The sequence below is a fragment of the Agaricus bisporus genome (assembly GCF_000300575.1).
Source record: "Agaricus bisporus var. bisporus H97 unplaced genomic scaffold AGABI2scaffold_9, whole genome shotgun sequence".
Lineage (NCBI taxonomy): Eukaryota > Fungi > Basidiomycota > Agaricomycetes > Agaricales > Agaricaceae > Agaricus > Agaricus bisporus.
Window position 1 is genome coordinate 1,124,850 of NW_006267372.1, and position 13,708 is coordinate 1,138,557.

General features: G+C 46.3%; 5 protein-coding genes across 5 annotated transcripts; all 5 read left to right on the forward strand.

Moving 5' to 3' along the window:
- Positions 1–353: 353 nt before the first annotated feature.
- Positions 354–1,657, forward strand: AGABI2DRAFT_138201 (hypothetical protein). The gene is made up of 5 exons (XM_006463919.1): positions 354–659; positions 723–777; positions 832–1,073; positions 1,129–1,394; positions 1,444–1,657. The coding sequence occupies exons 1-5, from the start codon at positions 370–372 to the stop codon at positions 1,521–1,523; spliced, it is 933 nt and encodes a 310-aa protein (XP_006463982.1). The 5' UTR covers positions 354–369; the 3' UTR covers positions 1,524–1,657.
- A 2,760-nt stretch (positions 1,658–4,417) lies between these two features.
- AGABI2DRAFT_226007 (hypothetical protein) lies at positions 4,418–6,352 on the forward strand. The gene is made up of 9 exons (XM_006463920.1): positions 4,418–4,579; positions 4,629–4,705; positions 4,750–4,771; positions 4,828–5,043; positions 5,096–5,213; positions 5,272–5,426; positions 5,479–5,671; positions 5,722–6,148; positions 6,208–6,352. Exons 1-9 carry the CDS (start codon positions 4,421–4,423, stop codon positions 6,317–6,319), a joined length of 1,479 nt encoding a protein of 492 aa, XP_006463983.1. The 5' UTR covers positions 4,418–4,420; the 3' UTR covers positions 6,320–6,352.
- Positions 6,353–6,626: 274 nt separating this feature from the next.
- Positions 6,627–9,328, forward strand: AGABI2DRAFT_209008 (hypothetical protein; the record flags this gene model as incomplete). The annotated part of the gene is made up of 11 exons (XM_006463921.1): positions 6,627–6,846; positions 6,903–6,944; positions 7,055–7,113; positions 7,158–7,352; positions 7,401–7,517; positions 7,566–8,113; positions 8,164–8,319; positions 8,373–8,494; positions 8,543–8,682; positions 8,733–8,862; positions 8,909–9,328. 11 exons carry the CDS (start codon positions 6,627–6,629, stop codon positions 8,929–8,931), a joined length of 1,752 nt encoding a protein of 583 aa, XP_006463984.1. The 3' UTR covers positions 8,932–9,328.
- AGABI2DRAFT_194611 (hypothetical protein) lies at positions 9,301–10,032 on the forward strand (the record flags this gene model as incomplete). The annotated part of the gene is made up of 3 exons (XM_006463922.1): positions 9,301–9,339; positions 9,396–9,557; positions 9,717–10,032. Coding segments are annotated over 3 exons (229 nt in total), but the record flags the coding sequence as incomplete, so codon positions are not given.
- Positions 10,033–10,496: 464 nt separating this feature from the next.
- On the forward strand, positions 10,497–11,977 carry AGABI2DRAFT_226009 (hypothetical protein). Its single transcript, XM_006463923.1, has 7 exons — positions 10,497–10,677; positions 10,730–10,780; positions 10,828–10,856; positions 10,914–10,924; positions 10,974–11,056; positions 11,123–11,271; positions 11,320–11,977. Exons 1-7 carry the CDS (start codon positions 10,523–10,525, stop codon positions 11,733–11,735), a joined length of 894 nt encoding a protein of 297 aa, XP_006463986.1. The 5' UTR covers positions 10,497–10,522; the 3' UTR covers positions 11,736–11,977.
- Positions 11,978–13,708: the final 1,731 nt, after the last annotated feature.

The window sequence follows — 13,708 nt, forward strand, 5'->3', positions numbered from 1 at the left end:
CTCCCGCTTCTGTTCAGTCTGGAGAGCCTTGCTTCAGAACCTCTGTGTCTTGGAAGACAGCTCCATGGTGATTTCTGATGTTGTGGCCAAAAACACTCATCATTGGATTGTCGCGCCTGCTTTTCAGGGGATCGTGCAGAGATGGCACCGACACCGCTCCGACCAAGACACGCGATTTGTTTGATCAACAGATTTGTATGACTTACTTGCTACTCGCCCGCCCACTGTTTATCCCTTGAGGCTCACGCGACTCGCGGTATAACACCACGACACGAAGAAATGGTTAGCATCATATTACATAAGGCAATCGCCACGTCGTGACCTTTTGACACGTTAGTCGAACATCCTTGCCAGCCTCCACTTACCGCCATGTCCTCAAGAATCAGCATAGCGCGCCCACAGGCAAGCTCCTACAGCATAGACCCCCATGGCTTGTCCAATTCTAGGCCATCCTCTGGTTACAGGGCTGCCAACCCTGACGATCCACTCGAGAAGATTCGCGCTGTTGGCAAACAAGTTGAAGACAACATCGAGATCTATTCTCAACCTTTGAAACCCCATTTGCCAGCAATTGGGCGTTTTCTTATTGTTGTGACGTTCTTGGAGGATGCGTTGAGAATTGTTACTCAATGGAGCGACCAGTTGTGGTACTTGCAACAGTGAGTATCGAGCCAATTCATCCGTCCGCCGCTGGTATGGTACTGACTGCGTTGTTTCCTCAGGCACCGTCATTTCCCTTGGGGTCTCTCGCATCTCTTCCTTTTCATCAATGTTGTTGTACGTCTTAACCTCACTGGATAGAGCTCGTGAGGGCCAATCACCATATAACAGGTCATGTTGGCGGGTTCATTCGGTGTTGTCTCAAAGCGATATACAGAATACTCGGTCGCTGGCCTTCTCGGAGTCGTTGTCATTCAGGGTTTCGGTTATGGCCTCATTTTCGACATGAACTTTTTCCTTCGCAACTTGAGTGTCATTGGCGGTCTTTTCATGGTTTTCAGTGATTCTATGATATCACGAAAATCTGTATTCGCGGGTCTCCCTACTCTTTCCGAAACTGACCGCAGAAAATAGTAAGTTCACTGCCTTGCTGCAGAACGCGTGCCTGATGCTCAATTCGTCGCACAGCTTCCTCCTGACAGGTCGTGTTTTATTGATCTTCCTATTCCTTGGATTCGTACTCCAGGGTAAATGGACGTTTGTCCGCATCTTCGTCTCCATCATAGGTCTCGCTGCCTGTGTTATGGTTGCGGTTGGTTTCAAGGCCAAGTGGTCCGCTGCGTTCTTGGTGGTGGTACTGAGTATCTTCAATGTATTTGCTAACAACTGGTGGTCCGTTCATTCCGCACACCCCCAGAGAGACTTCCTCAAGTATGACTTTTTCCAAACACTTTGTAAGTTTTGTGTTTCGTGTTCACTATCATGATCTGATATCTCTTGCAGCCATCGTTGGTGGCCTTATCCTACTCGTCAATATGGGACCAGGCGGTCTTTCCGTTGACGAGAAAAAGAAGACGTTTTAGAGGGCTTTTGTCGATTTCTTTTACTTCATTCATAGCCACAAGTATAGTTTGTCGAAAAAGGAGTATCACCCTATATTACGCCCCTCTTCTGCCCCATGATTCTCCTATTAAGAATGCCTTTGAGTTTGAGTTTTAAGCTTTTTCCTACTATGGTCAACCTTAAAATGGCCTCTGGCGTTGCTTTGGGCTCAAAGCAGACACTCTTCGCCCTCTCTTTGCCGATGTTTCATCAGAGTATGCTTCGTACTTCAACTCGAGTCCCATTTAGCCGGTTGAGTACTAATTCAACGCAGCTTAGTTCTCAGAACATTTCTTCACAAGACGAAAGTCTTCTATATGGCAAGTCCGCCTAAATGCTAAATTCTCCCATATCGCTGGGACCTTCCCTCCATCTGGTAGTGTCGACATTCCATCAGATGACGTGACGGCCAAATTGGGTTCACTGCGCCGACGGACGGGATTTACATTGGCCACAAGCTTGTATCCAGTGAGAAGACACTCTTCATATTCCTTACGACTCCGAGTAAGATCGTATGCTGTAAAATCAAATATGAGCCAATCGTCGCATTGAGTGGGATGCGAGAAAGCGTGTCGATTTCGAATGACAATGGTCAAAAAAAGTGAAAAGCGCGTCGATTTTGAGTAGGGATGCATATCATGGACAAAAAAAGCTTACAGAATTGAGTCAACCTGAGCCTATTCTCGTAACGATCTATTCTGGTCTGAGAATAGATGTTTACATTTAGTATCTGGCGTTCTTACTTTGTGCTTGTGGAAGACGCATGTTACTTCGATAGCATCAAAATCACACACCAACCCCTTCGGCACGGACATTCATTTGGTTTCTGAAATACGGTTTAATAGAATACAGCACGAGGAGAGAAGGTTGCCTGGATAATAATGGAAGCAAATGAGTCATTGTACTGACTGTTGAATGTGGAGAAACAAACACCACTCGTCCTGTCTCGGTCGAGCTTCTTGGTCCTGAGTTACTGGCGTCTCGCCGCTCGCCCCTGCAGAGTTGGAAACAAAATACGTTTAAACTTTTCAAATTAATGATCGGCTACGGCCAGGCGTTCCCGAAAGCTCTGCTCAGGGACTTCTGAATACGTTGATAAGGCGATGTAGAGGGACACTGGGTGGCTGTTAATGTGCACAGCAGAGGAGCGTAGAACGGGGAATCCTCTGAATTAGAAGCACCACCATGAACTTCTTCTGCCTTGTCGCCGAGGCGCCACCATCAAGAAGTAGTCACTATCTTGGTTTATAAAATCAAACTAGAAAACCAGAAAACGATCCTCCGTGGAAAGCCGCCATAGCATTCAGACACGTCGGCAGAAATTAATCCTGACGCCAGTCTTGCCTTTCGATATTCTAACCGCCGAACATCAAGCTCAATTGGAAGCAAGGAGTGCGTAGAAATTTCTCAAGACGACCGACGGAGTTATAAGTATCTCGGTTATAATTGGAGGATGATCAGTTTTTGGATTCCACGGTACCACTGCCTTCTCTGGTACATGAATTCGGGGATAATCTGAACCACTAAACCACAAATCTGGGCCCGCGAGTTCGATAGACCACACCACTTTGGATATACCGTTGGACCGATTCCTGCTGAGAAAACCAGAATCCTGGATATTGATCGGATACCAACGGATTGGTATGGGCACACATGAAGACACGGCCGCCGCGAGAGACCCACGATAGACGCACGATGGGCGATAAATTCGCCACGCACAAGCGAAGCCATCGAAGGACACCTTTGATACCTGTGACATGTGATATTTTGGGCCGAAGCTGGGTGTGGTTCGACCGTGGTCCATGAGTCAACGATACCAAGCTATCAGACTCAACACCAGCATATGACAAAAATCACAGGCGAGTTGTCAGCGATACACCAGTAGCAAAGGACTCTGCGGTAAGAAGGAAAACAGCCGCACACGAAGAGCGAGCACCAGCGGCCCATGTCAAAGTCTCGTAAAAGCAGATAAGATCCGTAGGGATGTCAATAATCCCGTATCTGTGTTGTTGCACCAATAAACGATAGGATATTCTCAAAAGAGCATTAAATTCCCAGTCATTCTGCTCCACCTCGAGAAAAATGTCTGAATCGAGTTACGAAAAAAGATATAAAAACATTTATCTCAAAGATAATGACCAAACAAACCATCCATTAAAAAGCACAGGTCTGTGAAATAGAAATCAGCCCGGTAGTAACATAATGGCGACCAGCCTTCCAGTTGTTAAATGGCCATCAACTGTCAAGCTCTCGTATGGCCTCGTTCAAGTCGAGAAGCAGATTCGCGACTTAACTCCTCGTCAGGTGGGAAGTTATAACCCAGTGCGGGCTGGTGCGTAAATCAATAGGAGAAGCGTACGCTGAGAAAATGGGGCAGAGTTCATGATACGACCCCGTTTCATGATAAGCGCACCCGATAAAATGTGATGGGAGAAGACGGAAAGTGCAACACTCGGGAAACATATATCGGTTTTACTCATCACGTGGACGTTCGCGCTCACATGAAATTGAAGGAAGACCTGTCGCGCTTTTGTGATAATTTGTCGCCAGTTCAACCCTACGTGTTGAAACCTTAGCCTCTTCTAGCAAGAAAGTTCGCCGAAACGAGTGCACGACCTCTGTAATCACTTGCTCTTTGGGTGTAATGCCAAGCCGCCGTTCCTATCGCACAAACTCGGAAGCCGAATGGAATAGTGAGGATGAGGTGCTTTCCTTGTCTGACTCAGACGTGAACAATGGGGAAAGCGCGTCCAAAAAGTCTAATGGATTTAAGCGGTCACGCCGAAACCAACCTAGAGTAGTCAAGAAGAGAAAAACCGAAGATCAAAGACAGGAGTCCGCTCAATCTAACCCAGGGATTTCAAAGACCACGGATTCCATGCATTCTGATTCTCGTCACTCTATCCTCGCAATTGGCCCCTTGCGCACCGCGCTATTAGAATGGTATGCCACAGTGCATGATTCACGCAGTATGCCATGGCGCAAACCCCCCGAAGATTATGAAACAATCGAACGCCGCTCTCAGCGTGCATATGAGGTAACACACACACATCACGCCTACCTGGAGAATTTAACCTGTGAACCAGGTATGGGTTTCAGAAGTAATGCTGCAGCAAACTCAAGTAATCACGGTTATACCTTATTATAATCGCTGGATGGAAAGGTAAGCTTCTTGCATGGAACTTTCTTGAGCTGATAGGAATATAGATTTCCCACTTTGAGGGAACTTGTACATACTATTCACCAAGCTTCAATATCTCTTCTGACTGATGAATCCAAGTATAGGCTAAAGCAAACGTAGATGAAGTCAATGCGCTGTGGAAAGGACTGGGCTATTATAGCAGAGCTAGTCGTCTCCTAGAAGGAGCGAAGATCGCCGTCCGCGACTATGATGGCAAGCTTCCGGATAACGCAAGGGAGATGCAAGCGAAAATTCCTGGAATCGGCCGATATAGCGCCGGAGCCATTTGCTCCATTGCTTATGGCGAGCGAGTTCCGGTTGTAAGCAGCGTGCATCTTCCATCTGTACAAAGTCGTATTGACAAGGTATCAGCTTGATGGAAATGTTCACCGATTGCTCAGTCGTTTTCTTGCCCTTCACTCCCCGCCAAAGGCCAAAGCCACGTTGGACATTCTGTGGAACGCAGCAAGGATCATAGTCCAAGAACAAGGTGAAGCTTTTACTCTTGACACGGATCCTTAGCTTTTTCGTTTAATTTGATGGACCAGACGAGGAAGAGGACCTTCCCCATCCCGGTGATATTAATCAGGCCTTAATTGAGCTGGGAAGTACGATCTGTAAAGTGCGGAATCCGTCATGCGAGGTTTGCCCTCTCCGATTACGATGCCTTGCATATACTCTTGCTCCTCCATCAGGAAATACGGTGTGTAGGGTTACTTCTCGGTTATTAGTATTGCCTTCATCCAAAATATTAGCCCATATCAGATATCGAAGATGCTTGTAAAGTTTGTGAACCGATGGAGACGGAATGGACGGTGACTGCTTTCCCGATGAAAATCGACCGGAAAAAGGCAAGAGAGGAGTTAGACGTTATCAACATAGTGGAGTGGCGTCGCGACATAACTTCTGATGAAAGACTCTTTTTGCTTATCAAAAGACCCATGACTGGTAAGTCCAACCTGTGTGGGCTCAAATCCGATAGGCTCAGAATTTTTTAGGGTTGCTGGCCGGTTTACTCGATTTTGCCAGTTCTGTGGACGTTTCTAAAGATATATCGGAGGAGAAAACCAAATCCACATCACTCGAGCTTCTCGGTAAGATTTTTGGGCAAACGTTCTCTGAGCCTCTTGCACCGTTACATTCAGAAGAAGGCGGCTGTAACAAAGCCTGCGAAGTCAAGATTACCAAGATGTCTGTACTTGGGAATGTTTCCCATATTTTTTCGCACATAAAGAAAACCTACAGGGTGGTGTGGGTACTTCTGACGGGAGATGACAAGCCGCCTGAGCTTAGTCGTGATTTCACACTCATCAAGCCATTCGGCGAAATACCTAAACGAAAAGGGCAACAAAATACCGGCGAGGGAACGATGACCGCTTCTGAACATGGAGTATGGGTTTCATTCACTGAAGTGAAGGATGCAACGTGAGTGGAATCATTGTTGATAGGCAGGGTGACTGAAGTAGATGCATCACGTAATCCAGTATGGGAACTGGTTCGATGAAGGTCTGGAATATGGCCCAAACGACATGGGAGACTACAAGCAAATTCTTCAGAAACCAGAAGTGGTTTATGCTGATACACACGCTCCAGTAGTATCTTTTTTGAACATAGATTAATCTCACCTGATAAAATCCACCGAGCTGGTCAATTGATAGATTTTCTTTCCTTGCCACTGAAACAATTGGTGCTACCTGATCAATCTTTTTATTCCCTGCGGCTCTGTAACTGGAGTCTAGACTCTGTTCGGACTTAGTTCGGGGCATTGGGTTCACGTGACTGTATACTCGTCACGAGGAGGTCACGTCGTGTTCTAACAGTTCTGAACTTCTCCAACGACCGCACGCTTGTATGTGTCGAACCTAAATGAGCTCCCCTGTTGAAGCTACGAAGGAGCATGGGGATGATTACTTATAGTCAGTTTCGTAGTCGTAACTTCAAAAGTTTTACTTCTCACTTCTTTAACAGTCACATCCTGAATCTCAGCAAAGGCGCATCTCAGACCGAAGTACACGAACGATACCGCACTCTTTCTCTCGTATTTCATCCTGACAAGCAGCAAGACGCGCAGGCAAAGGAAGTTGCTGCGCGAAATTTTCTTGAAATACAGAAGGCTTACCAAGGTTGCTTCCCGGTATCTGCTGTCTTAATGAGTGTAACGCTGATTGCTTGGGAACAGTTTTGTCCGACCCTTTTCTCCGGTATGCGCAATCTCCCCTCTGTATATGTAATTAAAGGGAGTCTTATTTCAAACCAGCGAGGTGTATGACCAGCTAGGTATATTTTTCGTCACAGAAATCTTGAACATCTAACCCTAACTTTTCCATTCAGGTGACGCGGGCCTGGCCTTGAAATGGCCGGAAACGATGCGTTCAAAAACGATACAAGAAGTGCGCTACATCTCCTTCACTCAATCCATCCTGACTTTCGTCAGGTGCGAGATCACTTGTCACGAATGAAAGGTGAACTTCTACGACATCAACAAAGCGCTATCCTCCTGCCCAAAGGTACACTCGAGTGCGTCGTGGATGCCACATCATTGTTTCAAAATGCAGAACGGCATGGGTCAATTTTGGGCCGCGCAGCTAGTGTCAGGTTCAATGATTACACGCTACGACACGATGTTCAGGTGGGGCCATACTTTCGAAAATTTCCCCAATTTGCTCACCTGAAGTAGAAAAAAATAAATGACAAGACCACAATTCGTTTTGGAGCTCAAGTCAAGGATCGTGTGCATCGTCTTGACATAAGTGGGACAGTACGACACCAATTTTCTCCCCGACTTTCGACATCAGTGAGTCGTTTGTACTTGGTAATCTTTGCTCTCAACTGATTTTAAAAGGCCCTTCTTCATTTCGGGTTCCCATTTCAAGTAAATCTAGAAAGCTCCTATCAAGATGACTCCAATTCCCTAGTCGTCAAAGCTTTTGGGGCTTTAGGCGCTCCATTACTTTTTCCTCCGGGATTGAATATCCATTCAACTCGAAACTTGTTTAAGCGAAGAAATAAACAAGCTTCAGTTAACCTTCATGTTGGACGACACCCTCATGTGTATCTCCGCTTGACATCCATCACTCCTTTTGGCCTCGACGCTCACAGTACAAGATACACTGAAGAAGATTTCATATCAGCATCAGGATCGATATCCGGCTTGGAATTAGGGACCACCTTCACATCTTATGGCATAGACCTGGAGCAAAGAGATCCTAAACTTGTGGCAGAGGGCGGCGTGAATTTGCTCGAGCTGGGGACGACACTTAAAACGGGATTCACGATGGGAATCGTGGGCGTGAAGTGGTTTTTATCTGCAGTCTGGTTAATTCCCTCGACTTCCAGCGAAATAAGTACCACTACATCGATAGGTCCTCCTGGCATATTCTTCGTGCTTCAGTAAGTAATTACACTGGGACCAACGGATATACTGATCAACTCGCTGCCAGGGTGACCCGCTTAGAACAACAGATTACGCTTCCCATTTATCTATCTGCAGAGGCCAATGTCTTCTTAACCCTCTGCACCACTGTGTTACCTGCTGTGACCGGCCTGTTGCTGTATCGGTTTGTGGTTATGCCTCGCCGTAAGGCTAAAAAAATCGCGTGAGTGGTACATGTACACTTCTGATTTACTTGCTTACTTAATATGGTACTAGGCATCTTCGTGCTGCTCGTAAGGCATTGGAAGAATCAGATGAGCGACGAGAGAGAAACGCTGTGGAAGGCTTGTTGAAAGACCTCGCCCGAAAACACGATCAAGTGGAGAAATCTAAACAAGGTCCGAGACACTGCAGTTAAGATGCTTGGAAACTCATTATTTTCCTAGGGTTGGTCATCATTCAAGCCAGCTACGGAGGTAGAGAAAAAGAAGAGGGTGCCCCCGATCTGACGTTGGACGTCACAATACCGATCCAGTCCCTTATTCGGAACTCACAACTCTACATTCCCAGTGGCGAAGAAGCTAAGGTATTTATACATCCTTGTTTATCCGAAGCCAAAAGTTGATCTGGTGATAGCTGAACATCCAAGGATTTTTCGACCCTGCACCACTTGTATCCAAGGTCCTTCGCATCCGTTACCTCTTTCGTGAACAAATGCACTACGCCGAAATTCCTGATTACCAACCTACCGTATTACCACTTCTAGGTTAGTTCAGGGTTACTGTTGTCGAGCTGTTTCTGATTATCCGCAGAGCACCGGGTTGATGGCCAATGAAACGAACACCACTTCTAAGGAGATATGGGTCTGCTACCTGACTGTTTCAACGTTTGCGTTCGCTTCGGCATATATGGAACTGTCGAAGATGCCCTGTTGCAACATGCGACCCTACCAGCTTTTGAGATGAAGGCGACGGAAGCGGCCGTCTTTTCGGATTGACTGATAATCATTCACCGATCATACGGAGTTTATTCATGAAAGCGCTCTCGGAGGATGACTTCGGTGATTTGGTCGAAAGCCCGAGCCATCCACGATATGTATATTGCTGCTCATGCCCCTGCCTGAATGTCAATCACCACTCACCTGTGATATTGATCTTAGTCATATCCTCCCCACGATGAAGTCACCAACAATTGTTGCATGTTCAATGCATCAAATCCTCATGGCGACTACAAGTTTCATTGCGTAAATAGTTTAGTTAGTATGCCACTGGTTTGTACCTTCCTCACTGCAGTTCTTAGATCGGCGGGATTGTTGACAATCGGTGTTGTCGCCACTGCTGGTCTTTTTCTTTGGACATTCTCATCAGATCCAGACATTGGCCGCAAACAAGGCGACTTGTTTCAATTTCTTCGCGAAAGGTCTCACGCGCTGTATCATCGGAAGATTTATCTAAGCTGGAGGTATGCAAACGTGGCAAACACAGGAAGCCTCTTTCTTGCAATTTCTATGTGGCATAATCATTAGCTTGGGATATCAGGGAGCTTGCATGTGCAGCCTTTGACTGCCCTCGGGAAATCGCGGTGTACGAATACCGACTGACATTCTCTCTCTTTCTGTAGCCTTCTCGGCGGAAGTATCCGCGAATGACCCTGGGAGGAGGCCTGCGACCAATCTGACTAATTTACTCTGATCAAATTTCGGCAGCACTCTGCTCTTGTTTGCAGATTGCAACGTCTCATCCACAAGATGGTCCCATGCCACTAGAAGTTACTCGTCACAAGCACTTCCCTCGACACAGATGAGATTTAATTACTTCGCCTACTTATCAAAGCTTCAAGCTGACAATTAAAAAATGCCTCATGCATATGTATCCGCTCTGTGAGTATATGTCGTAAACAGGCGCGGGTGTTTTCATGGCCCTGGTCCTGCTTCCAGCTCTGTGAATAGCTATTGTTATTGCAGATCTCGTTGATTAGGCGTTGTCGAAATCAGCTGATTCGATGTTTGCGTTTACGGTTCAATTACACTACGGATCGAGTTTTCATGGAGATCCTGGATCTCAGATTAAGCCAGGATCATGAGACAGTTTTAAAGTTAAAGTCTATGGCTATCTCGATACAAGTCAACTCTCTCAGGTACGGACTAATATGGACTACTCCTGGAGTTGTCCGTTCCGTTTGCAAGCGGCTCGCATCTAGCCAGCCAAAACCCGTAACTAACGTGCGAACAGGTGTAGACTTCTTACGTTCCAGTCCCTGGATAATCAAGGTTATGCATGCGGCTCGATCCATATTAATAACGAAAATAATTTCCTGGTTAGTAGAGCGTTTCCTCGGTCAGCAATCCACGGACATTTATATAGGTCAATCGAATTTACTTCGATGATACTCACCCTCTTTGGTTGCCCTGTTTTGCTCCCTCTATCATGCAACGTCCGACTCTCCAAAATGTTCGTATACGCTCTACTCGTGATGCCCTCCAACTTTTCAACGGCGTCGCTGCAAATCGGTTGCCTCTCATTACCAGGCGCTTAGATGCTGAAGAGAGACGAGCTATTATTCCAGGAAACGTATACGTTTGGTCAGTCGCCCTCCTTTAAAAAAAAACTTTTGATTGACAGCGACGACTTAAGGGAGGAACGTGGTGCCAACACAGAGCCTACTGGCCTTGGTATGGAGCGGTGGTAAGTCAATGACGTCCCCTCCTTTGAACTTTATTGATGAATTGAAGGACGGACGGCATGGGCTGGGGTCCCAGTCGTGAGTAGTGGGTCCCTGTTCCTGCTCCAGGCTGTTGCTGATCTGTGAATTATCCAGGTGTGAGAGACGTAAGGCTCATTGATCATACAATAGCGTGATATTGACTTTAGGTGACAGGAATTCTTGTTTTACCATCAGAAAGAGGCAGACCTCAATGATGATGGAATCAACCCTGTAACCCCATGGGCACAGATGATGAGGTTAGTCGCGTTCTATTTTTTTTTCGCGATTTGCTTTTGATAACCATACGACTCGTCCGTTCGAAGGCATTCAACCTCACGTCCATCGAACAGACCCTACACTCTGGATTCCAGGATTACTCCAGAATCTGAGCGTTTGATAAAACAGACCTATAGTGTCCATGTCTCTCTACCCGCAGATCGGCCTCGGGGCATCGTCCGGAAATGGCATCTGAGTAAGTATAGTATGAAATATATCTATTCTCAATCCTAACAAGATGCAGCTGCATATTTTAGTCAAAACAAGCTCGATGAGCTACGGACGGTGGATGAGATACATGGTATTGGAGATGTATCAGTACCAGAGGGATGGTTCAAGAGTGCGCGTGTTGGAAAGACACGGCGAGATAGCCGAGCACAAGGTGGCAATGCCCACCCAGGCGACGCTGCTCCACAATCCACGACTCCTCCTTTTTACAGTTATCCTCTTGGGTCTCCAACTTCACAGCAACGACATGCTCCGGCTCATCCACACTCTTCACCCAGTCCATCCAGTCATTCAAGTACTACGTCATCACCATCAATTCATAACGGTGGTCACCCGACAGGGCACCTTGTGCCCCTTGAATACCTACAAAACATGTCCGCTCCTCGGAGGGATCCGAACGATGAACAATTGCTTCGTCGGTTCTCTTCGTGAATTTGCTATATATTATACCCTCTCTCCAGAAAACTCGTCTAGTAACGGCGGGAACGTTATTGGTTTATCCCCCTTTATTTTAGGCCGTTCACACATAAACTGTGGTCTGTATCCTATCACTTACTGTTGCCGGAACCTTTCACATTCACAGTTTGCATGTACTCATAGTACCGATATCGTGCAATATAGATCGTCGTCATGACTCATTTCAAATATTCCTTCGCCTGTCTTATAAGATGGACGATGCCAGTGTAGCTGCGAACAGAGATACAAACACTCCTTTTCTGGCCCTTGACACCTCGTGCCATTTCCACAGCTGACTCTGGACGTCGACGGAGGGAGCATTAGCTTTAATAATGATGCCGATGATCAGGGCCCAGATCGACGGAGACATCACATACAAACCGGTTCGCTTCTCGAAATCTCGTGGATTCTTCCTATTTTTCTTTGGGCCGAAAGCTCTCATGTAATAATAAATGGAAAGATTAATCCGCCCTAACATTAGACAGACATGGTCTGGAATGTTTGATATCCCAGAATTCGGCGTCTCCGGTGAGAAAATTCGAACTTTAGAGGCTTCAAGTTCGATTCGTCCGACGGATTCAATTTGAAGGTCCAGTCATCAGACCTTCGGCCTTCCTGAAGTCGTGATATTTTGGACCATTCCTACATTAATTTGCTAACCACAACTATATCGTGATTTCGTTATCTCTGATTTAGCTTCTGAACGGATTTTCTTAGACTCCCACTGAAGTTTCTCGACGTGCTTGGATCATTGAATCTTTTTGGAAGGGATGATGTTTCATTCGTCACTCATCATGAGTCAATTAATGAGCTTACACCCCTCCTCTTAATTACTTCCTTGGAAGTATGAACCTTGGCATTATTCGTGGCATGCAGGGGGCAAATAAAGCTACACGTTGTCCGCGGTCTATCCCTAAAGAACCCTGCTACTATTTTTGTTCGCGAAGTGGGCCAAGCAGACCAAGTGGTGTGCAAGGAAATACGCTCTATCAAAAATCGACCACCATGCGCAACTCACGCGCCTGGCTCTCACACGGACCCCATGGTTATGGTGCTTTCTAGCCAAACATCGCCACAGCCAAGGTGGGTCTAGCACAGGCTGGGATTTCATCATTAAAGAGGTCCATGTCTTCGACGTCCTCTATACCTTCCTTCAAACATACAAGAACGACTGAAAATGAAGGTAGTGAGGATTTCTGATCTAGGAAAATAAGAGTAGTTATGCCAGATATGGTCGTAAAGCATCGGAGGGGGTCATCATGTTCAAGGTGGACGAAAATTCTAGGTATGTTTCCGGATCGCATACGATCTCACTTAGGACGCCTAGGAACACTGGAGGAAGATTGGAGGAAGGCAAGCTTGTACCCGTACCGTAGTTTGAAGCGACGGAAGTGTGCGTACATATCTACTTACGAGGACTTTTTATTTCATGATTCCCGGGCGTTCATTTTTGTCAATAGTATTTTGTCCGGGTTCGTAGTCATATGATTGTCTTCAATCAACGTGTAGAAAAACTCCAAGGTTGAGATTTAGTTGTAAGTTTTTGGCTAGACATCCGGCACAAATTTGCGTTCAGAACTGTCTCGGCTCTGCGACTATATTCTGAAAAATCATCATCTGTGAGGATGCCAACGCTGAGCACAGTGGATGATACCTTTCTGTTGAATTAAGTATTTGGCAACTCGGGCCTCGGGGAAGCTAGAGCTATGCCGAGGTGCCGCGTCGTGTGCTCCTGCCATATTTCTATGTGCCCCATGGTGCTGTGTATCCTTCGACATTGATACCCTAGCCTCCCTTGATCGTCACGTGAAGCTCCCGTTAATAGCTATAGTACCAGGTACCAGATACAACTATAGTCATTTGACCACTACTAATGCAAGCAGTACCGGGGCAGGAAATATCAGGCCAATTGACACACAACGTGAAAGCATAGCCTGAGTAACGACAGC

Excerpts from the sequence above, each read along its gene's own strand:
- AGABI2DRAFT_138201 (XM_006463919.1), top strand. The coding sequence starts at position 370 with ATGTCCTCAAGAATCAGCATAGCGCGCCCACAGGCAAGCTCCTACAGC. Across the intron at positions 778-831 it reads TCCTTTTCATCAATGTTGTT|GTCATGTTGGCGGGTTCATT; the intron begins GTACGTCTTAAC and ends ACCATATAACAG. Across the intron at positions 1,074-1,128 it reads GAAACTGACCGCAGAAAATA|CTTCCTCCTGACAGGTCGTG; the intron begins GTAAGTTCACTG and ends TTCGTCGCACAG.
- AGABI2DRAFT_226007 (XM_006463920.1), top strand. The coding sequence starts at position 4,421 with ATGCATTCTGATTCTCGTCACTCTATCCTCGCAATTGGCCCCTTGCGC. Across the intron at positions 4,580-4,628 it reads GCTCTCAGCGTGCATATGAG|GTATGGGTTTCAGAAGTAAT; the intron begins GTAACACACACA and ends CCTGTGAACCAG. Across the intron at positions 5,214-5,271 it reads GATCATAGTCCAAGAACAAG|ACGAGGAAGAGGACCTTCCC; the intron begins GTGAAGCTTTTA and ends TTGATGGACCAG.
- AGABI2DRAFT_226009 (XM_006463923.1), top strand. The coding sequence starts at position 10,523 with ATGCAACGTCCGACTCTCCAAAATGTTCGTATACGCTCTACTCGTGAT. Across the intron at positions 11,057-11,122 it reads CCATGGGCACAGATGATGAG|GCATTCAACCTCACGTCCAT; the intron begins GTTAGTCGCGTT and ends GTCCGTTCGAAG. Across the intron at positions 11,272-11,319 it reads CGTCCGGAAATGGCATCTGA|CTGCATATTTTAGTCAAAAC; the intron begins GTAAGTATAGTA and ends AACAAGATGCAG.